General features: G+C 46.4%; 1 protein-coding gene across 2 annotated transcripts in view; it reads right to left on the bottom strand.

Moving 5' to 3' along the window:
• Window positions 1-393: 393 nt before the first annotated feature.
• Window positions 394-25,097, bottom strand: part of NSA2 (NSA2 ribosome biogenesis factor) — a 53,482-nt gene continuing 28,778 nt past the window's right edge. The window contains exons 5-7 of one of the 2 annotated variants that reach the window (XR_003940994.1): window positions 23,779-23,971; window positions 762-1,002; window positions 394-485 (exon numbers count right to left, since the gene is read on the bottom strand). Coding sequence is in view for 1 of the 2 variants with exons in the window: in XM_030193278.1 (XP_030049138.1) it covers window positions 935-1,002; window positions 23,779-23,971 (261 nt within the window). In the remaining variant the exon portion in view is untranslated. Of the gene's footprint in view, window positions 1,003-23,778; window positions 23,972-25,097 lie in introns of both variants that reach the window. The other variant, XM_030193278.1, reaches the window with a different exon arrangement.

Below are 25,097 nucleotides of genomic sequence, written 5' to 3' on the forward strand. Positions count from 1 at the left end.
CTGTTACAGTAAAAATGACCTAGTGTGCAGGAAAGATTCATGTAAGGGCATGCTATGGCCACTTTGTACCACAGCTTAGTAAAAGGATCCTTAAATATTTTAACCAGGATATGTTTATCTAAATATTTCAGAAAGGTAGTGATTGTCTTTAAGCCATCTGTTTTATGTGAATTAGAAAACAAAACAAAAAAAAAACAGATCAATGGAACTGATTTTTGTGAGCCATCCTGAAAAGTTTATATAAAATACCATTAATGTTGCAACTCACTGGGTTAGCAAGAAAAATCTTGAAGTTATTAAATTAGATGTTGCCATCATAACCAGTTGTAACACACTAATTTCTAAGGTTTAAAGGAAGAGAAAAGTGGGTATTTTAAACAAAAACATTCAAAATATAAGAAAACAAGATAGAAAATCCATTTTTAATTTTGCCAGTGTCCTGTGTGACAAACAAAAGCTTTTATACATTTCTGACAGTAAGAAAACTTTAATTAAATTTGCCTTGGTTTCAGCCAATGTATTTTGCTTTAATGTTTCAACTTGCTGGGTTAGCAAGAAAAATCTTGAAGTTATTAAATTAGATGTTACCATCACAACCAGTTGTAACACACTAATTTCTAAATTTCTAAGGTTTAAAGGAAGAGAAAAGTGGGTACTTTAAATAAAAGCATTTCAAATATAAGAAAATAAGGTAGAAATAGAAAATCCATTTTTATTTTTGCCAGTGTCCTGTGTAACAAAAGCTTTTATACATTTCTGACAGAAAAAAGTTTTTAAATTAAATTTGCTCTGCAACCACACTCCACTGGGCCACCTTGGTTTGAGCCAATGTCTTTTGCTTGTTGGACTGCCGTAAGAACACATACGTTTGTACTGAACTACAACCGAAAGTCTCTGTGCAGCAGGCAGTGCTTGGTTGAAGAAGAGGTACAATTCAAACAAGCAAAACTGCATTAATGCAGCCATCATTTTCTGGATTGTTTGTTACTTGGGCATATTTACCTGAAAAGAAAAATAATAAAACAAAAATGTTATTGTCATAAGATCTGACATATTGTTAGGAAAAAAGGTTTAATCCCATCTTACTACTACTAATCATTTCTATAGCGCTACTATATGTACACATCATATGCAGGTACTTTCTCTGTCCCTAGAGGGCTCACAATCTAAATTTTTTTGTACCTGGGGTAATGGAGGAGGGTTAAGTGACAAAACCCATATCCATGAAGTAGTAAACCAAATGACATTCAGACCTAATGAAGTTGCTTCCCTATAACAGGGGTTTTACTTATTTTATTTCTTATATACTCCCTAAAAGCTAACAAAGCAGTGCACATTCAGGTATGGTAAGTATTTTTCTGTCATTGGAAGGTTCACAATCTGAGTTTGTACCTGGGGTAATGGAGAGTTAAGTGACTTGCCCAAAATCACAAGAAGATGCAGTGAGATTTGAATTGGGCTCCCATGGTTCTCAGCTCACTACTCTAACCATTAGGCTACTCCTCCACTCTACAGACAGCAGGGGAGTGCAGTCACACTGTATGGTGATGTCTTCAGACTGATCCTATGTGCTGGAGCTCTCTAGCTGAAGAGAAGCTGTTGGTTTTTTTTAAAGCATGCACAGGAATTCCTGAACTAAGGGAATGGGACTTATATACCGCCTTTCTGTGGTTTTTCAAACTACATTCAAAGCGGTTTACATATATACAGGTACTTATTTGTACCTGGGACAATGGAGGGTTAAGTGACTTGCCCAGAGTCACAAGGAGCTGCAGTGGGAATTGAACCCAGTTCCCCAGGATCAGAGTCTGCTGCACTAACCACTAGGCTACTCCTCTAGACTCCTCCTACCCCTTCAATTTGGCCAATAGTTAGGCTGTTTGTTTTGAGGTCATGTAGGATTTGGCAGGGAAGGTTGGGTGGGAAAGTGTGGAGTCAGAAAAGCATCTCATGAAACATGACAAAAGGTGGTGGGCAGATCGGGTCTTTCCCCGAAAGTTAGGCTGCACTCATAAAAAGATGAATTGTAGTCATTTTTAACCCCAAGTGAGGCAGCTGAAATAAGAGAGAATCTGTGGTATAGTGAAGGAGCTGCATCCTTAGGATGCTGCCCAGAAAAATGTGTCCAGTTGAACTGGTATGATTTACTGGAAGAGCGACCACTAAGAGGTGAAAGGTAGTGGTGGTTGGCGATTTTCTTCTGAGGGGTAGAAAGGAAATCCATCTGCAGACCAGACATGATGTCCTAGGAGATGTGCTGTCTGCCAGGTGCCAAAATTCAAGATGTTACAGAGAGCTTGTCGAGACTCATCAAGCCTAATGACTATTATCCAAAGCTGCTCATCATGCTGGCACAAATGATACCACTAGTTACTCCTCTGAAAGTATCAAAAGTAATTCATGGCTCTGGGAGAGAGGGTGAAGCAAACAGATGCACAAGTGGTGTTCTCATCAATCCTCTATGTTGAGGATAAAGGCCAAGGCAGAGATGCTCACATCCTGGAGATAAATATGTGGCTGCACCGATGGTGTTACCAACAGCATTTTGGCTTCCTGGACCATGGGATGCTTTTCCAAGGGCTGCTGAGCAGAGATGGTGTTCAACTATCAAAGAAGGGAAGAAGTGTTTTCAGCAGCAAAGCTTTTGGAATCCAATAGATTAGAGGACTAAAGGAACTGATACAACATGGTTTCACTAAAGGCAGGTCTTGTCAGAAAAATCTGATTGATTTCTTTGACTGGGTGACCAGAGAGTTGGATTGAGGGAGAGCACTAGATGCGATGTATTTAGTTTTTAGCAAAGTCTTTGACATGGTTCTGCATAGATGACAAACTGGAGTGCCCTCAGTATGGGCCCAAAAGTGACTTGACTGGGCTAGGAACTGGTTGAGTGGAAGGTGACAGAGGGTAGTGCTAAATGGAGCTCATTCTGAGGAAAAGGATGGTGTGCTGCAAGGTTCGGTTCTTGGGCCAGTTCTTTAACAATTTTGTAAGCAATATTGCTAAAGGGCTATCTAGTAAGGCTTGCCTCTTTGTGGATAATACCAAAATCTGCAATAGGGTAGACACCCCTGATGGATAACATGAAGAACGGCCTAGCAAAGCTAGAAGAATGGTCTGGGATTTGGCAGCTTAGACTTAATACTAAAAAATACAGGGTCATGCATTTGGGCTGCAAAAACCTGAGGGAACAGTACAGTTTAGATGGTGAAAATCTTTTGTGTACGAAAAAAGAACAGGGATTGGGTATGATCATATGTGATGATCTTAAGGTGGCCAAACAGGTAGAAAAAATGACAATGAAAGCTAGAAGGATGCTTGGGTGCATAGGGAGAGGAATGGCCAGAAGGAAAAAGAAGGTGTATAAGCTCTGGCGAGACCTCATTTTGAATATTGTTTACAATTCTAGAGACCGCACCTTCAAGAAGATACAAACAGGATGGAGTTGGTTCAGAGGGCGGCTACTAAAATGGTCAGTGGTCTCCATCATAAAGTATATGGAGGGAGACAAATATCTCAATATGTGCACTTTGGAAGAAAGGTAGGCAAGGGGAGATACGATAGATACATTTAATTACTTATGAACCATAAATGTACAGGAGGAGAGTCTCCACTTGAAACGAAGCTCTGGAATGAGGGGCATAGGATGAAAGTGAAAGGGGATAGACTCAGACGTAACCTGAGGAAATACTTCTTCATGGAAAGGCTGGTGAATTCATGGAACGGTCTCCCAGTGAACGTGGTGGAGATAACAGTATTTGAACTGAAGACAGCTTGGGGACAAGTACTTACTATCTCTAAGGGAGTGATAGGGAGAGTACTGGCATGGATGGGCAGACTGGATAGGCCATATGGTCTTTAGCTGCCTACATTTTCCTATGTTTTCGGGTCTTCAAGCAGACAGGAGGATTTCCTTTAGTCTTTGTGAGGCCTGAATGTCACATAGAAGGCTTTGCCCAATCTCTATGCCATTAGGAAGAGGCAGCGTAGACTGGGGTGGAACAGACAGCCTTCCCGTTGGGTCAACAATAATGGGTGGTGCTCAAGCGGTATGAAATGGCTCACCTGCATGGAAAGAAGGCAAGGAAATCAAACCTTTCTGGGCCAGCAAAGTGGAATGAGGATAATCTGCACCCTGTCTGAAGAGGGAAAAGGCAGAAAAAACAAAACAGAGGAGTCCTTGTGGCTGGGGAAGGCATTGTAGACAATGCAGCCCAGGTCTGGAAGAATGAAGCTACAGCTGGCACAATTTGTATTTCCCAGAGCTGCAAACAGGTTGATAGTGGGTTGGCTCAACACAAAATATAATGATATAGAGAGCTCTAATATGTGCAATATAACCAAAAAGCCAGGATTTCTTTAATGTTAATATAGAAAAATCTTTACTTACAGATTCTAATAAAAAGGAAGAACATGCCTAAATTATCAACCCTGTGGAGATACAAAATCAAGAATACCAAGACTAAAATAACCTAACTTACCAGCTGCTACAAAAATTCTTGATAATCAGAGTTTCAAAAAACAAGCTTCTCCTACTTCTAGCACATTAAATCACTTAAACATGTTGCTAGCAAGCTTATATGAGTTGTAACTAAAGGTCAAAGGGCTATTCATTAACTTTTCTGTTTCAATCATATAGTCAAAAGCAAAACTTCCAAAACACCTACTGTCATCAATTTATACATCAATAACTACTATCCACACAATTAAAAAAAATTAAAAGGTAAATAATTACAATATATAGCTAGGGAACTTTGAAAATGAGCCCCTTAATGTGCTAGGAGGAGGAGGAGAAGCTTTGTTTTGTTTTGTTTTTTAATCTGATCAAGTATTTGTGGAGCAGCTGGTAAGTTAGGTTATGTCAGTCTTGGTATTTTCGATTACTGTTCACTTTGGACAAGAATTTTGGTTAGTTATGATGTGCTTTTCACACTGCTAGGTGTATGTGCCCAAAGGGACCCTAGTAGATGCATGCCCCTTTTAAAGCTGTCCATTTCTAGAAAAATTCGGTTTGAAAGTCGTTTTTTTAAGTTTGATAATTATGTTTTTGAGTTGTACTAATACCAGTGTGCTTTACTTATCTAAAAATTAAAATTATATATATATTTTTAATAGTAACTAATTTGTGATATGAGATATTTTTTATGATTTGTAATACTTATTTTTGATTTTATGTGTGTGTTTCAGTGTAAAGTAAAGCCCCTGACACAGCCTCTTGGGAGGCAAAATGTGGCCACGTTGAGTTATTTTTAATAAAGTTTTGTGGTTTCTGAACATTGACCGTGGTGATAAGAGGGTGACAAGGCAGTAGAATTTCTATGGTTTATAATGGGCTAGAAAACCCAAATCCTTGTTAAGTCCTGTCTGATGGGTGTCAAAATCATTCTGACTTCAAAGGTCTTACGTTTCTCTATTGTTTTAGTTTCAACATTTTTATTGATGACAATATCAAAGAAGCATATTCAACGGTATGAATATACATAATTCAAGAGTAAAAAATAATCTCAGTAAAAACTAAATGATACAATTTGTCATCAAACTTTTAACTTTTTAGTCCCCTCCTCACCCCTCTAATTTTATTTGGTAATGCCATTGTAGCAAGTAACACTTATTTTTATTTATTTTTGTTACATTTGTACCCAGCGCTTTCCCACTCATGGCAGGCTCAATGCGGCAGGCAATGAAGGGTTAAGTGACTTGCCCAGAGTCACAAGGAGCTGCCTGTGCCGGGAATCGAACTCAGTTCCCCAGGACCAAAGTCCACCACCATAACCACTAGGCCACTCCTCCACTAAAAGTGGAGTATGCACACTTCACTTTTAGTGTGCATACTCCATTGACTCAAACACAGAATCCCCCTTTCTCAATCCTACCTGTTGCTATTCAGTAACCCACCTACCTACCTCCCTCCCTCAAATAAACTGTAATTTCCCCATCCTGCTTCTCCCCTCCCCCATTCTGCATGCTGGCCCCTCAGAATATTACTCCCTATTCCTAACCGCAACCCCCCGTAACCTATTCAGAAGTTGGCTACGTGCTCTGGGAGAGATGTTATTAAGGTATCGCTGCCATATTGCCAGAAATCTCCCCTGCCTTTTTGGTGCCAATCTCGCCCCTCGGGATTCCCATAGCATAAGCTGATGAAACTTATTCCTGTAACACCAATAGGAGGGGGAGGCATGTCAGATACCCAGCAGTTAAGGATGCATTTTTCCCCAGGACACAGGCTTTATTTGCCAGCATCTGTTCCCTCCGGCACCCATTCCCCATTGCCCCTCAACACTGAACATCATTCTTTCAAATGTGATGCCTACCGTGTGCCCCAGGAAGTTCTCCATTCTCTGCCAAAATAATTTGATATACCTGCATTTTCAGATGCAATGCATAAACATTGCTCCCTCCTGTTTGCATTTTTGGCATCTATCCTCATCTACTACTCCTGCTTGGAATGCCCTTCTCTGGGAGAAGTATGCTCTGTGCACCACTCTAAATTGACATTCTTGGAGTTCCACGCTATGTACTACTCGGGTTATTCCCGTCACTGACCTCTGTATGAGTCTCAGATATTTGTTTCTGCGTATCCTTACTCCAACGTGCTGCTACCTCCCTCGGTGGCTGCTCTCTCTCCATTACCTTACAAAACCAGGAAACTGAGATTTGTCCCACAGCATCACCCTCTAGAAACTCCCTCAAACTTCCTTCCAAAACTAAGCTGCAAGCTTGCCTGCGGGAGGCTTTGCACATAATGAGAGAGCTGATTGTACGCAAAAAGTTCCATTTGTCCCCCCCCAAACATTTGTTTATGAAAGCATGCGCTGTCATTACTGTTCCGTCCTCCTGAAGGAAACTTTCCAGTAATGTTACCCCCTGTTCTTTAAGCCTATGGTAAATACTGTTATCTCTGCTCGGTGGAAAATCATCATTGCCATGTAGCGGCAACAGTACACTGCTGGTCGGATCTTGCCCCCACCCTATTAACAATTCTCTCCACACCTGCCTTAACGGCCCTAAAAGCAAGCTCTGCTTAACCCTCGGCCGTATCTTTTTCCGTGCTATGTGCAGCAAGTAATTCACATGCCACGGGTAAAAATATGCTCTTTCCATAACCATGTCTGTATAAGCGTTGGTCCCCAAGATCCAATCTCTCAGATGACGCAACAGGCAAGCCTTATTATATTTCTGCATATCCAGTAGTCCCAAACCTCCATGTCTCTGAGCTCCCACTAAGTGCTGCCATTTCAGCTTAGGTTTTTTACCCGCCCAAAAGAATGTCACCACCAGTCTCCTGAGTGCCACCAGGTCCTTTCTCAGAAGCCTTATCGGGATAGCCCGTAATATATACAACCACCTAGGGAAAATTATCATTCGCTATATATGTATTCTGCCCACTAGAGACAGAGGTAGGGAAGACCATCTGGAGAGCTGGTCTCGCGTTTCCTGCAATAACTGTGCCACATTAAGACCATAAAGTTGCCCTGCGTCCATCGCTAAGCTGGTTCCCAGATATCTAACGCCCCAGGTGCCCACCAAAGCGGAAAGCTAGTGCTGCACTCACTTTTAAGTTCTTCTGAACTGGCTAGTGCTTCAGATTTTAGAAAATTTAATTTGAAGCCGGAGTAGTCTCCATATTTCTGTAAGCTTTCCATCAAGTGTGGAAGTGACCGACGGGGCTCTGTTAACAGCACAAGTAAGTCGTCTGCAAATGCTGCTGTCTTAAAGGTAACTTCTCTGATTTGGACCCCTCTAATATCAGTGTTACCCTGTATCTCCCTCAACAGGGGGTCCAAGGTATGGATAAAGAGAAGTGGTGACAGCGGGCATCCCTGCCTCATTCCTCTCTGGATCGGGAACCATTATGATAGTTTCCCATTAGCATATACTTGTGCTTTAGGCTCAGTATATAACACCTCTACTGCCTGGGTGAACAACCCAATGATACCATAAGCCTTCAGCACTCCAAAAAGGAAATCCCATCCCACTCTGTCGAATGCCTTTTCGGCATCAAAGCTTATTAACAAAGCTGGGGTTTGCTCCATCTTTACCCTTTCCAGTGCAGCCCATATACATCTCATATTTTTTGCTATCACTCTGCCACAGGTGAATCCCACCTGTGGTTCCATTACTAGAGTAGGGAGAACTCGCGACAACCTGTTTGCCAATATTTTAGCCAACAGTTTAGTCTCCACATTTACAAGCTATATTGGCCTATATGAGTCAAGGCGATCCCCCGGTTTCGGCAACACGGTAATTTGGGCCCTGTTCAAGTGTGCCGGCAAACTGCTTAATCACCCATTCTACCTCCTCTACCGCCACTGGTGCATTCATAAACTTCTAAGTCTCCTTCTGATACTTGCGGCAAGTCGAGTGGAGGAGTGGCCTAGTGGTTAGGGCGGTGGACTTTGGTCCTGGGGAGCTGAGGAACTGAGTTTGATTCCCACTTCAGGCACAGGCAGCTCCTTGTGACTCTGGGCAAGTCACTTAACCCTCCATTGCCCCATGTAAGCCGCATTGAGCCTGCCATGAGTGGGAAAGCGCGGGGTACAAATGTAACAAAAATAAAAAATACTAGCTAAATACGTTGCACTAGGTGTCACCAGTTCTTCCTGTCGCTTATATAATTTTTTAAAGAACGCCACCAGTATTGCATTGATCCCAGGGTCATTATGCGTCCGCATTCCATTCTTTCTGTATTGTTTTAAAGTTCCCTTTAAGTATTCTCACCATAAAATCATTGGTACAGTGTTCTGGTTTTGTAAAGTGTTGTCCCACAGAGGTGGTATTCTGGTTGTTATTGGCATTTTTCATATGGTGTCTATGTAAACTAAATCTCTTCTTTAGCATCTGGCTTGTTTCTCTAATATAGCACCCTTCATCACATTTCTTACACTGAATGATATATACCACATTGGAAGATAAGCATCTGAAGGATTCCTTTATGTTGAATATTTTTCCTTTGTGAATGACTGTGAGGTCCTGTGAAATGTTTTGGCAAAGTTTGCAGCTGGATATATTGCAAGGATGTGTGCCACTTTCTTCTTTTTGCATCTCTGTAGGGAGCTTGTGTCTCACTAGCTTGTGTTTTAAGTTAGGTGGCTGACGGAAGGCCAGCACTGGTGGGGATGGGAATATCTCTTTCAGTAATTCATCCTCCTGAAGTAGTGGCTGCAGATCTCTTATGATTTTTCTCAGTTTTTCCAGCTCTGACTTGTATGTCACTACAAGGGGGATTCTGTCTGTGGTTCTCTTTTCCTTGTACTGTAGCAGATTTTCCCTGGGTGCTTTGAGGGAGGAGGCAATATTCTTGGAGATTATTTTGGGGTTGTAGCCCTTTTGTTGGAAGGGTGCAGTCAGGATTTTGAGGTGTCTATCTCTGTCCCCTGGGTCAGAGCAGATACGGTGGTATCTTGTGGCTTGGCTGTGAATAATTTTTTTGGTATGTTTAGGATGGAAGCTGGAGTTGTGGAGGTAGCTGCATTTTGTCTGTGGGTTTTCTGTATATGGATGTTTGTATATTGCCATTGCTGAATGAAACTATGGTGTCCAAAAAATTGACTTCTTCTGGGGAGTAGTCAATTTTGAATCTGATTGTAGGATGGTATGTAATGAAAGAACTGTAAAATTGTTTTAGAGTTTCTTCCCCCTCAGTCCAAATCATAAAAATGTAATCAATTTACTGGTAGTATTTTAGGAATGTAAGACCTTTGAAGTTAGAATGATTAAATATGTTGACACCTACCAGACAGAGTGGCCTAGTGGTTAGGGTGGTGGACTTTGGTCCTGGGGAACTGAGTTCGATTCCCACTTCAGGCACAGGCAGCTCCTTGTGACTCTGGGCAAGTCACTTAACCCTCCATTGCCCCATGTAAGCCGCATTGAGCCTGCCATGAGTGGGAAAGCGTGGGGTACAAATGTAAAAAAAAAAAAAATGTGGTTTTTCTAGCCCATTATAAACCATAGAAATTCTACAGCTTTGCCACCCTCTTATCACCATGCATATCTCCCTGTCCCTCATCCACTCGGCCCTCCCTTTCTCTCACCCAACCCACCCCACCCTGTCAGACGGTCACTGAAATGCTTTGATGTTTTACTTATATATACTGTCATCTACCAACATTTGCTTATTTCTGATCTGACGAAGGGCTACCTTTGAAAGCTAAGTGGAGTGGAGGAGTGGCCTAGTGGTTAGGGTGGTGGACTTTGGTCCTGGGGAACTGAGGAACTGAGTTCGATTCCCACTTCAGGCACAGGCAGCTCCTTGTGACTCTGGGCAAGTCACTTAACCCTCCATTGCCCCATGTAAGCCGCATTGAGCCTGCCATGAGTGGGAAAGCACGGGGTACAAAAATAAAAAAATAAATAATCAAAAAATGTATTTAGTCCAATAAAAAAAGGTATCTTATTTTCTTTTCTCTGTTTTATTTTATTCTATTTCTATTGATTACCTTTGGAAGTGGACTAAAGCGAAGATACTTACCTGTAGCAGGTATTCTCCGAGGACAGCAGGCTGATTGTTCTCACATGTGGGTCGACGTCCGCGGCGGCCCAGGAATCGGGAAAAATTTTGCAAGCAAAATAATAGTCTTTCCAGAGAGTTCCGTTGTGTGAGTAATGCGAATTGCACATGCACAAACAACTTCCCGCCTGCTGCACGAGCGTGCCTCTTTAGTTTAAACAAAAAGCATAAAAACAAGAACAGCAACAACTCCAAAGGGGAGAAGGGTGGGTTGGTGAGAACAATCAGCCTGCTCTCCTCGGAGAATACCTGCTACAGGTAAGTATCATCACTTTCTCTAAGGACAAGCAGGCTGCTTGTTCTCATATGTGGGGTATCCCTAGCAACCAGACTCACTTAAAACAATGAACATTGGTCAATTGGGCCTTGCAATGGCGAGGACATAACATAGCTTGACCTGAAACCAAAATCAACTAACTGAGAGTGCAGCCTGGAACAGAATCAAAATGGGTCTAGGGGGACGGAGTTGTATTCTAAACCCTGTCATATCGGGTATCTTGCTGAAGGCAGTAGTGCGATGTGAATGTGTGGACTGATGACCACGTTGCAGCCTTGAAAATTTCTTTAATGGAGACAGACTTTAAGTGAGCCACTGACGCAGCCATGGCTCTAACATTATGAGCCGTGACATGACTCTGTAGAGTCAGCCCAACTTGGGCATAGGTGAAGGAAATGCAATCTGCTAGCCAACTGGAGATTGTGCATTTTCCGATGGCGACTCCCCTCCTGTTGGGGTCAAAAGAAACAAAAAAACTAGGCGGACTGTCTGAAGGGCTCTGTCCGCTCCACGTAAAAGGCCAATGCTCTCTTGCAGTCCAAGGTATGTAAACTGATTTCGCCAGGGCGGGTATGAGGATGGGAAAAGAATGTTGGCAAGACAATTGACTGGTTCAGATGGAACTCCGACACCACCTTTGGCAGAAACTTAGGGTGCGTGCGGAGGACTACGGTGCCACAGAATGGTGAAACGGTGGCACCGTAGGACTTAAGTGTTGCACTACATCTTATTGGCGCTTTCCTGAATATAAACTGGTTCTAGTCAGAATTGCAGAATTAAAAAAAACTTAGCATTGAGCACTTTAAAAAAACATAAAAAGAGAAGAGTTTAAAGATCCCTGTGATAGAAACACGTCAGTGGCTCTTTTTTGAGTCCGTTGCGAACCTGGGACGTAAGGTCCGACAGGTTTCTGAGGGATTCTCTTCATACAAAAAATTTACATTGAATAGCCATAGAGTCACTTGTGCAGTGTCATTTGCGAATTCTAAGCTCTCAACATCCAGGTTGTGAGAGCCAGGGACTGGAGGTTGGGATGTAGAAGCGACCCCTCGTATTGAGTGATGAGGGTTGGAAAACATTCCAATCTCCACAGTTCCTCGGAAGACAACTCCAGAAGAAGAGGGAACCAAATCTGACGTGGCCAGAAAGGAGCTATCAGAATCATGGTTCCGCAGTCTTGTTTGAGTTTCAGCAAAGTCTTCCCTATTAGAGGTATGGGAGGATACACATACAGAAGGCCTGATCCCCAATGCAGGAGAAAGGCATCTGATGCTAGTCTGTCGTGGGCCTGAAGCCTGGAACAGAACTGAGGGACCTTGTGATTGATCTGAGTGGCAAAAAGATCCACCGAGGGGGTGCCCCAGGCTCGGTAGATCTTGCGGACAACGTCCATGTTCAGTGACCACTCGTGAGGTTGCATTACCCTGCTCAGTCTGTCAGCCAGACTGTTGTTTACGCCTGCCAGATAAGTGGCTTGGAGAAACATGCCGTGACGGCGTGCCCAAAGCCACATCTGGATGGCTTCCTGACAGAGAGGGCGAGATCCGGTGCCCCCCTGCTTGTTGGTATAATACATGGCAACCTGATTGTCTGTCTGAATCACTACAACTTGGTTGGAAAGCCGGTCTCTGAAAGCCTTTAGAGCGTTCCAGATCGCTCTCAATTCCACGAGATTGATCTGAAGTCCTTTTTCCTGAAAGGACCAAGCTCCTTGAGTGTGAAGCCCATCTACATGAGCTCCCCACCCCAGAAGGGATGCATCCTTCGTCAGCACTTTCTGTGGCTGAGGGATTTGGAATGGAAGTCCTAAGGTCAAATTGAGCCGAATCGTCCACCACCGCAAGGAATTCCGAAAGTCGGTGGACAGTTGGATCACATCCTCTAGACTTCCCGCAGCTTGATACCACTGGGAAGCTAGGGTCCACTGAGCTGATCTCATGTGTAGGCGTGCCGTGGGAGTCACGTGAACTGTGGAGGCCATGTGCCCCAGAAGTCTCAACATCTGCCGAGCTGAGATCTGTTGAGATGCTCGAACCAAGGAGGTTGCCCTTGCCTCAGAGAGATAAGCTCGAGCTGTCTTTGTGCTTCAACAGTGCTCCAATGAATTCCAATTTTTGAACTGGGACTTGGAATAATTGATCACAAACCCCAGTAGTTCTAGCACCTGAATAGTTATTCGCATGGACTGTAGAGCACCTGCCTCTGAAGTGCTCTTCACCAGCCAGTCATCGAGATAAGGGAACACATGAACTCTCAGTCTGTGTAGCGACACTGCGACTACCACCAGGCACTTTGTGAACATTCTGGGCACAGACGTCAGACCAAATGGCAGCACACAGTACTAAAAGTGCTGAGTTCCCAGCCAAAATCGAAGATACATCTCAATACTCCTAACTCACAGGAAGTGAGTATAAGCATCCTTTAAGTCCAGAGAGCATAGCCAATTGTTTTCATGAATCATGGGAAGAAGGGTGCCCAGGGAAACCATCCTGAACTTTTCTCTTAACAGATAATTGTTCAGGCCCCTAGGTCTAGGATGGGACACATCCCCCTTGTTTTCTTTTCAAAAGGAAGTATCTCAGCCCTTCTTCCCGTGGTGGAACGGGTTCGACCGCACTGGCCTTTAGAAGGGCAGAGAGTTCCTCTGCAAGTACCTGCTTGTGCTGGGAGCTGTAAGAATGAGCTCCTGGTGGGCAATTTGGAGGTTTGGATTCCAGATAGAGGGTGTATCCTAACCGGACTATTTGAAGAACCCACAGGTCGGAGGTTATGAGAGGCCACCTTTGGTGAAAAAACATCAACCTCCCCACTACCGGCAAGTCGTCCGGTACAGACACTTTTACTGAGGCTATGCTGAACTGGAGCCAGTCAAAAGCCCGTCCCTTGCTTTTGCTGGGGAGCAGAGTGGGCCTTAGTCACACGCTGTTGCCAAGAACGAACGCGCTGGGGCTGAGCCTGGGCAGGCTTCCGAGAAGCAGGAGTGTACCTACACCTAGAGTAGGAATAGGGAGCACTTCTCTTCCCTTCAAAAATCCTCCTAGATGAGGAGGCTGTAGCACAAGGCGCCCGGTGGGAGAGAGAATCCATAGCATCATTATGCTTCTTAATCTGATTAATGAGATCCTCTACTTTCTCTCCAAAAAGATTGTCCCCCCAGCAAGGAACATCTGCCATCCACTGCTGGACAGAATGATCCAGGTCAGAGACACGCAGCCATGAGAGTCTGCGCATCACTATACTTTGAGCAGCGATCCTGGATGTCACGTCAAAAGTGTCAAAAGTACCCATGGCCAGGAACTTGCTGACCACCTGGCGAAAAGGCTCGGCCAACTCCTTAGGGAGTGCATCAACCAAGCTGGACAGTTGATTTATCGAGTCCCGCAAGTGTATGCGGCCTGATACATCTTTCTCCCAAAAGAGTCAAGAGTCCTAGCTTCTCTGCCTGGGGGCGCCGAAGCATAGTCTCTAGTACTCCTAGCTCTCTTGAGAGCGGAATCCACCACCATGGAATTGTGGGGTAATTGGGACCTCATCAATCCAGGTTCACCATGGATCCGGTATTGGGATTCAGCTTTCTTGGGAACCACAGGGCCAGACAAAGGGGCGGACCAGTTTCTCATAAGGACTTCCTTCAGTACCTTATGCAGAGGGACTGTCACAGCCTCTAGGTGGAGAATAATAATCCAGGATTTCCAGCATGTCAGACCTGGGTTCATCCTCAACCTCCATAGGGAAGGGAATAGCTGTAGCCATTTCCCGGACAAAAGAGGAAAAAGACATACTCTCTGGTGGAGATAGTCTTCTTTCCAGTGGAGGAGAAGGGTCAGAGGGAATCCCAAAGGACTCATCGGAAGAGAAGTACCTAGGATCTTCCTCTGATTCCCACAAGTGCTCCTGCTCAGTTTCAGACACAACCTGTGTCAAGGTACTCTGACACTGGACCTGCCTCGACGCCGAGGAACTATGTCCTCTGTGGCGATGTTGAGAAGTCCACGCCCAATCCGACTGCGGCAAAGCTCCCTCCACCGACGTCGAAGGGGAGTCGACCTGGGTTGCAGCCGACGCCGCAGGCAGCACCGGTGACCTCACCACAGGAGAAGGGCCAGACACCACTACATCAGGTGGCACAGAAGACGCAAGCACCCCCGATACCAAAGCTGATTGTCGCAGTAAGCTTTCCAGAAGTTCTGGAAACAAGGCCCGGATACGCTTGTCATGAGCCGCCATCGGAAAAGGCTGCGGGGCTGGTGGAACAGGTGGTGCCAGAATCCGTGGAGGCTCGGGAGTAGGTAACGGGCTGCCAAGAGACTAACGCACCGGCATCTCCTGTACCGAGGGGGAGCGGTCCTCTTGGCGCCAATGCTTCTCGGGTGCCGACTGTCTTGACACCCCGGAGCTCCCGGTACAGTGCGTCGAAGGAGATCGATGACGATGCTTCTTAGTCTTCGCTCGACGCCCGTCATCGAGACTCCTAGGTACCGATGAGGACTTGGAATCCTCATGTCTCCTCGGGGCCGGGTCCGGGGGGCCTGCATAACAGGAGGCCTCGAGACAGGTAGAGACCCACTCCACTGCTCCCAGCGCGCGTTGGTCTCTCAGCAGCCATTACCTCTCTCCTCGACGTCAATGCTCCTGTCGATGTCGACGACCTCGGTATCGATGTTGATGGTCCGAACTGAGCCCCAAAAAGCTTCTCACGGTGGGTTTCGAGACGCTTGGGTCCGTTTCTTCATACGAAGACACAGACTACAAGCGGCTGGGCTATGGTCGGGCCCAAGGCACTGGATGCACTAGGCGTGGGTATCCGTACTACTACTACTATTTAGCATTTCTATAGCGCTGCAAGGCGTACGCAGCGCTGCACAAACATAGAAGAAAGACAGTCCCTGCTCAAAGAGCTTACAATCTAATAGACAAAAAAAAAAGTAAGCAAATCAAATCAATTAATGTGTACAGGAAGGAGGAGAGGAGGGTAGGTGGATGCGAGTGGTTACGAGTCAAAAGCAATGTTAAATAGGTGGGCTTTCAGTCTTTAAAGGTGGCCAAGGATGGGGCAAGATGTAGGGGCTCAGGAAGTTTATTCCAGGCGTAGGGTGCAGCGAGAAAGAAGGCGCGAAGTCTGGAGTTGGCAGTAGTGGAGAAGGGAACAGATAAGGATTTATCCATGGAGCGGAGTGCACGGGAAGGGGTGTAGGGAAGGACGAGTGTGGAGAGATACTGGGGAGCAGCAGAGTAAGCACATTTATAGGTTAGTAGAAGAAGTTTGAACAGGATGCGAAAACGGATAGGGAGCCAGTGAAGTGACTTGAGGAGAGGGGTAGTATGAGTAAAGTGACCCTGGCGGAAGACGAGACGGGCAGCAGAGTTCTGAACCGATTGGAGAGGACAGAGGTGACTAAGTGGGAGGCTAGCAAGAAGCAGATTGCAGTAGTCTAAACGAGAGGTGACAAGGGTGTGGATAAGGGTTTTGGTAGAGTGCTCAGAAAGAAAGGGGTGGATTCTACGGATGTTGTAAAGAAAGAAACGACAGGTCTTGGCGGTCTGCTGGATATGAGCAGAGAAGGAGAGAGAAGAGTCAAAGATAACCCCAAGGTTTCGAGCTGAGGAGACAGGGAGAATGAGAGAGCCATCAACAGAAAGAGAAAACGGGAGGAGTGGGGAGGTGGTTTTGGGGGGAAAAATGAGAAGCTCGGTTTTGGTCATGTACCTGAGATGGTCCGGTTGCACAGAGTACAACATTTGAAGCTGCTGGGTGTCTTCGATGACATGGAAGAAAAAACAGCTTCGGTGAAATCAAACAACGCGATTGTGCCAAAAAAGAAAAAGCACAAAAAAGGGGAAAAGGCCAGCTGCGTCGAAAAAGAAAGGAAACTTTAACAGGAAAAAAAGTAAAAATAGTATGGGAAACTACTTTAGTTTTTTTTTTTTTTTTTTAATATTTAAAAGAAAACAAAAGAAAGAGGTAAGAATCGAATCTCACAGAGAAGTTCTTCCTGGGCCTGAGAGAGGAGCGACGCGTAAAACAAACCGCACCTCACCGCGCAGAAAGGAGGCATGCTCGTGCGGCGGGTAGAAAGTTGTTCATGCATGTGCAGTTCACATTGCTCGCGCGACAGAACTCTCTGGATATTATTTTGCTTGCAAAATAGATTCCTGGACCGCCACGGACGTCGACCCACATGTGAGAACAAGCAGCCTGCTTGTCCTTGAAGAACAAGGCTACCACATCTCTCTACTGAACATTGACCAAGATCCATTCTGTTCTTTGATTGCTGTGATCTACAGATATCTAGCCTCTCCTTTACCTTTATTAACTGGATCCAATCCACAAATCTCTTAATAATGACAATGCAACAGAACAAGTGGACCCTGGTTTTTTTTTTTTTTTTTTAGAAATAATTGTTTTTCTTAACAGAGATAATTTTGGGGGGTCAGACAGTAAGAATTTTCCCTGTTTCTGCTTTGACAACTTATACTGAGACCCCAGCTGCTAGTGATTGGTAATACTTTTTCCTTAAATTATCCATAACACATTACGTATTCATCTAATGCCTTTGAACTGGATCAACTTAAACTTTTTACAGACTCAAGTTAAGGATTTGTCATTAGGTTCACATTTGGAATGTTAAAATCTTGAAGGTTTTAAGTGTAGCTGTGTAATTTTCTGCTAAGATTACTAATGGAGTTTTGTGTGTTTGATCATTTTGGATAACTAATGTAGAAGGGAAAATTAGGTTCTTACCTTGGTAATTTTCTTTCCTTTAGTCATAGCAGATGAAGCCATTACGTATGGGTTGTGTCCATCAACCAGCAGGGGGAGATAGAGAGCACTCAACTTTTCACAGTGCCTCATGGCCAACTAGCTCCACTGCCTCTTCAGTATTTGAAGCTTCCAAAGCAGTATGGCAAACCGCAATGGGAATAACATGAACTTTCCTCACAGCGAACAATGGCCCCTTGACAAGGGCATGAACTCAAAAGGAGGGAATGAACACATCCTCCTGGAGGGAATAAACTCGTCCTCCTTATTGTATAACTGGAGGGGATACACGCAACCTCCTGGAGGGAATAAACTCATCCTCCTATAAGTGAACATGAATCCTGAAGACTGTTTTCCAACTTTCTTCCAAGGAAGGAACTTCAGGAAACAAGAACAGAACCTGAAACAGGTACAGACAATCATACAGGGAGGGCTCATGGCTTCATCTGCTATGACTAAAGGAAAGAAAATTACCAAGGTAAGAACCTAATTTTCCCTTCCTTGTCATCAAGCAGATGAAGCCATTACGTATGGGATGTAACAAAGCAATCCCTATATAGGGTGGGAACAGATCACACCACGCGCTAGCACTTGTGCTCCAAAACGCGCATCCCTCCTAGCAGCCACATCCAGCCTGTAATGTCGGGCAAAAGAGAGCTTAGAAGCCCATGTTGCTGCACTGCATATCTCTTGACGAGAGAGTGCTCCAGTTTCAGCCCAAGAGGAAGAAATCGCTCTGGTAGAATGCGCCTTAAAGGCTACAGGCGGAAACCGGCCGGCAAGCAGATAAGCTGAAAAGATAGTTTCTTTGAGCCAGCGGGCAATAGTGGCTTTAGACGCTGGAGACCCTCTGCGAGGACCTGATAGCAAAACAAACAGATGATCATAGATCCTGAAAGAGATAGTAACTCGCAGATACTGCAGCAGAGTCCTGCGCACATCCAACAGGTGCAACTGCCCAAAAGATTCTGGAAACTCCTCCTTATCAAAGGAGGGCAAGAAAATAGGCTGGTTTAGGTGAAATGCTGAAACCACCTTAGGCATGAAGGAAGGCACGGTCCGAACCGTGACCCCGAACTCTGAGCATTGCAGAAATGGGTCTCTACAGGACAGCTCCTGGAGCTCTGACACCCGTCTCGCCGAAGTAATGGCCACAAGAAAAACGGCCTTTAGTGTCAAATCTTTCTCCGATGCTCGCCGAAGCGGCTCAAAAGGAGAAGCCTGCAGGGCCTTCAAAACTAGCCCCAGGTTCCAAGCTGGACAGGGTGCTCGCACAGAAGGCCGGAGCCAAAGCACCCCACTAAGAAACCGTGCCACATCTGGATGAGCAGCTAAAGACACGCCTTCAACCTTACCACAAAGGGAGGCCAACGCTGCCACTTGCACCCGCAGGGAATTATAGGCCAAGCCTATTTGTACACCATCCTGCAAGAAGTCCAGAATCGGCGAGACAGGAGCCCGCATGGGTGTGATCGCTTTTGAAGCACACCAAGACTCAAACTGGCGCCAAATCCTGGCATAAGCCACGGAAGTGGAACGCTTGCGGGCCTGCAGGAGAGTGGAAATGACTGTGTGTGAATAGCTTTTGTCCCTCAATTGCGCCCTCTCAATCGCCATGGGCACCACTTCCAATGTGGCTGTCATGGATCCCAGCAGCTGGACAATGTAGAGGTCTCAGGTGCACTCTCGCCCAGGGCACCACTTCCAATATGGCTGTCATGGATCCCAGCAACTGGACAATGCCCCAAGCTCGCGGGCGGGGCATAAGCCACAGAAGTGGAACGCTTGCGGGCCTGCAGGAGAGTGGAAATGACTGTGTTTGATTAGCCTTTGTCCCTCAATTGCACCCTCTCAATCGCCATGCCATAAGACCAAAGCGACAGGCGTCCTCCATGGCTACCGGGCCCTGTGACAACAGGTTCGGTACCAGAGGTAAAGGAAGGGGAGCCTCCACTAGCATCTGTCGGAGGTCCGCATACCAAGACCTCCTGGGCCAATCCGGGGCGATGAGGACCACTTCTCCTGGGTGCAGCCGAATCCGCAGGAGCACACGCCCTATCAAGGGCCACGGAGGGAACACATATAGTAGGCCCGGAGGCCAGGGCTGAGTCAAGGCATCCAACCCTGCCGAGCGAGGATCTCTCCGTCTGCTGAAGAAGCACGGGACTTTGGCATTTGAACTTGTCGCCATAAGATCCATCACGGGCTTGCCCCATTTGGCACATATCTGCAGGAATACTTTGTCTGCTAGTTCCCATTCTGCTGGATCGATCTGATGCCTGCTTAGATAATCGGCTTGCACGTTGCTCTGACCTGCAATGTGAGCTGCCGACAGAAACTGAAGATGCAGCTCGGCCCAGTGGCAAATCTGTTTGGCCTGCGCAGCCAGTGCTCTGCACCGAGTGCCGCCTTGTCGATTTATGTAGGCCACTGCTGTCGTGTTGTCCGACATCACTCTGACAGCCAATCCTTCCAGGGTCACTTGAAAGGCCAGAAGCGCCTGAAACATCGCTTTCAACTCCAGGCGGTTGATGGACCACTCCGACACCTCGGGTGTCCATAGACCCTAGGCACGCTTCCCCTTGCAATGTGCACCCCAGCCCTTCAGGCTGGCATCTGTCACTACTAGACACCAATCGGGGAGCGCCAGCAGCATTCCTCGCCGCAGCATGCTGAGAGCCACCACTCCATGCTGAGTCAGGCTGCAGGGAGCCAAGAAAGTCTGCATTGATAATCCTGAGAAACTGGAGACCATCTTTGAAGTAGGGAATACTGTAGAGGTCTCAGGTGCACTCTCGCCCAGGGCACCACTTCCAATGTGGCTGTCATGGATCCCAGCAGCTGGACAATGTCCCAAGCTCGCGGGCGGGGCATCCTCAGGAGCAGACGGACCTGATTCTGAAGCTTGCACCGCCTTAGCTCGGGTAGGTATACATAGCCCGAGTCTGTGTCGAACCTGGCCCCTAAATATTCTAGAGATTGCGAGGGGGTCAGGTGACTTTTGGCCATATTGACGACCCAGCCTAGAGATTTAAGTACTGAGACCACTCTGGCTGTAGCTTGATAGCTCTCTATTACAGAGTCTGCTCTGATGAGCCACTCGTCTAGGTACGGGTGAACCCTGATACCTTCTCGCCTGAGCAAAGCAGCTACTACCACCATTACCTTCGAAAAGGTTCGGGGGAGCTGTGGCGAGGCCAAAAGGCAAGGCCCGGAACTGGAAATGTTTTCCCAACACCGCACACCTCAGAAACTTCTGGTGCGGGGGCCAAATTGGTATGTGCAAGTAAGCTTCTTTCAGGTCTAGAGACGTGAGAAACTCTCCTGGCTGTACCGCAGCAATGACGGAGCGTAGAGTTTCCATGTGGAAATGCCACACACTCAGGGACTTGTTTAATTCTTTTAAGTCCAGAATAGGGCGAAAAGACCCACCTTTTCGCAGCACCACAAAGTAGATGGAGTATCGGCCGTAGCCGTGTTCGGCAGAAGGTACCGGGGACACAGCCCCTAACTGAATCAGACCTTGCAAAGTCTCCTCTACCGCCGCCCGTTTGGCGGCAGAACCGCATCGGGACTCCACAAACACATCTCTTACTGGGGCGTAGAATTCTATTCTGTAGCCATCTCTGATCAGGTCCAGAACCCACTGATCTGAGGAAATACTGGCCCACTCCTCGGCCAAGAGGGAAAGACGTCCTCCGATGACAGGAAGTGAGGAGGGGGCCGGCGCACCATCATTGAGAGGGTTGCCCCTGAACTCCAGACCTAGAGCCGGTGGCTGAAACGCTTGTCCGAGCGAAAGGAGTTCCTCTGCTGAAAAATGGGCACAAGAAGTGAACCCAGCAGAACGCCCTGGGCGGTACCTTCTAGCTTCACGGAAGCGAGGTCTATAAGAGGAGTGGACCGCCTGGCCCTTGGAGGAAGGCCTTGGCCTATCTTCGGGCAAGCGCTGGGGTTTAGGATCTCCCAGGCCTTTAACAATTTTTTTTTCCAACTCCTCACCAAATAGGAGAAGGCCTTGAAAGAGCAACTTCACCAACCTTTGCTTAGAGGCCATGTCCGCTGCCCAATGCCGTAGCCAAATAAGATGGCGAGCCGCCACTGCTACTGCCATTTGTTTAGCCGAAGCTCTGACAATATCATAAAGGGCATCAGCCAAAAAGGACAAGGCCGAGTCCAGCCGCGGAGCCACATCCGAGAAGGGCTCCGCTCCATCTCCGGGCTGTTCCACTGCCTGTTGCAACCACGCCAGGCAGGCTCTAGCAGCATAACAACTGCATGCAGATGCCCGAACAGTAAGACCTGCAATTTCAAAGGACCGTTTAAGTGCTGCTTCCAGCCTACGGTCTTGTATATCCTTCAGGGCAACTCCTCCTTCCACAGGGAGGGTAGTTCTCTTCGTTACTGCAGTGACTAGGGCATCTACTTTAGGCATTGCAAAGCGAGCCAAATGCTCCTCACGCAGAGGGTATAATTGCCCCATAGCCCTGGAAACTTTCAAAGGTCCCTCGGGGTCAGCCCACTGAGCGGAAATAAGCTCTTGGATGGAGTCATGCAAAGGAAAGGCTCGAGCAGGCTTTTTGGTACTAGCCATCCTAGGATTCACAGAGGAGGCCGTGCCACTGTCAGGCTCTTCAATAGAAAGGACCTGTAGGGCATCTGAAATAAGCGCTGGCAGCTCATCACGGTGGAAAATCCTCACTGCGGAGGGATCATTCAGATCCTGTGGTAATTCTGCACCTGACTCTGGCTCCTCAGACCACGAAGGCCTGCCACAACTCTCTGAATCCTCACAGCCCGACAGCTTTTCTTTATGCCAATTATCAGGGAAAATTATTTTTATTTTTTGTTACTTTTGTATCCCGCGCTTTCCCACTCATGGCAGGCTCAATGCGACAGGCAATGGAGGGTTAAGTGACTTGCCCAGAGTCACAAGGAGCTGCCTGTGCCTGAAGTGGGAATCAAACTCAGTTCCTCGGGACCAAAGTCCACCACCCTAACCACTAGGCCACTCCTCCACTCAGCGGGCAGTCCCAGGCCAGAATCCACAGGGGGGAACAATAGAAGGGGCCTCAGACGACCCTTGAGGGAGAGCTCTTTTCAGCATGTATGCTTTATGCAAAATTAACACAAAATCATGGGAGAAAAACTCGCCCTGGGCACCCAGATCCCGTCCGGGGCTAGCCGCTCCCTGAATAGCCTCAATTCGAGGTTCCCCCCCCCCCCCCCCCGGGCTCAGGGCTCTCCGTCTCTACGGAGGCCGCGCCATGCGGAGAATTCAAAATGGCATCCGCTGCCAGCTCTGAGCGGGAAGAATCATCGCTCGCCATGCTCGGGCCGGCTCTTACACCTGTACAGCACGAGTTACAGAGCCCCGCTGCTGATTTACGCTTGCCACACCGGGAACAGCGCTTTACATTCTCTGCAGCCATCGCCAAAAACGGCAGGAAAATTCAAAATGGCGGTTTTGCGCCAAAAACGCCCCGATCGCGGGCCCACCCCGGAGGAGTTAGAAAACACTCTTACTTCACCGGATCGATATCACAGCTCCGGTCCCATAGAAGAATCAAAGGAAAACCTCTGTTCCATTTTTTTTTTTCTAACGCTGTGAGGAAAGCAGAGGTAATAAGAACTCCGGAGGCTCAGATGAGTGGGAAAGGCGAACCAATGTGCCTGCATCCACTGAGTGGGAAAGGACAGGGAAAAGCAAGCTAATATGTCCACATCCACGGGGGCATGGGTAAGGCAGGGACAGGGCTAACCTATGTGCCTTCAAAGTGAAGCTGCTATAGCCTCTAACACCCCGGCTAACAACTGGCAAGCCAGGAGCCACCCCCAGGCAGATTTTTGATGGAGTTCGAAGAAGCTGCAGCCACCCTGCTTGGGGAGATAGAGAATACTGAAGAGGCAGTGGAGCTGGCTGGCCATGAGGCACTGTGAAAAGTTGAGTGCTCGCTATCTCTCCCTGCTGGTTGATGGACACAACCCATACGTAATGGCTTCATCTGCTTGATAAGGAACTTGCCCTTCCTTTTTCTCTAATTTTGTCTTTCTGGATTTGTAATTGCTGATTCAATAATTTGTATTAAGATTTAAAAAGTATCTGAGTAGAGATGACAAGGCTAAGAAACATTTAAAGATGCAAACTTCTAGGACCCTTAAGCCCCCTTCCTTTGGTAAGGCCAAGTGTTATATCACTATGGGATGTTTCTGCGCAGGCGCACTTACCCCAGATAACTTTGCCTCCTTGTGTCACAAGGCCGAGCTCGCTTACATTCACCTCAATCACTGTGCCTTTGGTGATTACACCCAAGGTAGTATACAGAGGAGAAGAGGGGTTCTTCTTGACCCCAAGGATGGGTAGACAGAAGGTGGCTTTCAGTTCTGGGTGAGTTACATGAGCTTTCTTGAAACGCAAGCCCTATTACAGAAACAATAAAATTGATTAAAGGATGAGAAGAGAGTTTTGTTACAAGCTTTGGAATAGGCTACCATATTTCACTGTTATCATATTCAGTTTTTATTTAAATTGAGTATTTTTGAAGGACGAGGGCATGGTATAAAATCAGTAGATAGGTTGTTTAAGCCAGGATCTTGACAGCTGAAAACTTTTATATACAACTAGTTGCTGGTTCTGAAGAAAAAAAAGCAGGTGTAGGTGAGCCTGTACAACAAATGACATATGAGGAAAGGACAGATGAAGTGTGAATATTAATATACTGTTCCTTACATAATTCTTAGGGTGGTGCAAAAATTTTACTTTTTAACAAGCAAGGAAAACTAGTCTGCTCAAAACCAAAATCCATGATTTCCAACAATAGGGTTCACTCATCTTTGCAAGGCTCAATCCTGACTCTTCACCTGGGTTTCTGGTTTTACCTCTGGGAACTTCCTTATCCAGAAACGTAAAGACACAGTAACCCAGGTGGTACAGACAGAGTAAAGAAAGGTGACAATGAAGCCAGCACTCATAGCTTCAATTGATCTGTTCCCCTCTCCTACATGGTCAAATCAGCACAGTGACTTTTGTTGGACTGACACTTTAATTGGAGGGGGCAGTGCTGCATTTATTCTATGTTAAAAAGCCAAGAACAACTACTCCAAAAATCAAACTCAGCATGCCCTCTTCTCTGGACCAGCCACCCAAAAAGAAGTCTGCAACCAGGGCTGGTGTTAAACATGCTTGCGCCCTGGGCAGAAATGTAAAAGGAGGACCAAAAGGCCACCAGCAGGCTTCAGAGTTTGGCAGGCTTGGGTTCTTTCGTAGCATGGAGGCCCAAGGCAACTGCCCTGTTTGCAACCCCTAACACCAGCCCCATCTGCAACCAAACTCAGGGCCCCATTTACTAAGCCGTGCTGTAAGTGCGCTAATTTTTAGCGTGCGCTAATGATAGAGACACCCATTATATTCCCATGGGTGTCTATCGTTAGTGCGCCTACAACGTGGCTTAGTAAACAGGGCCCTTAGTGTCCTGTTTCATAAAGTACAATTTTCAAATGGAACTGGCTCTCAGAGCCACAAGAATTGCAGTCTGAAGTCTATTAGT

The sequence above is a fragment of the Microcaecilia unicolor genome, chromosome 2, assembly GCF_901765095.1.
Source record: "Microcaecilia unicolor chromosome 2, aMicUni1.1, whole genome shotgun sequence".
In the NCBI taxonomy this organism is placed as follows: domain Eukaryota; kingdom Metazoa; phylum Chordata; class Amphibia; order Gymnophiona; family Siphonopidae; genus Microcaecilia; species Microcaecilia unicolor.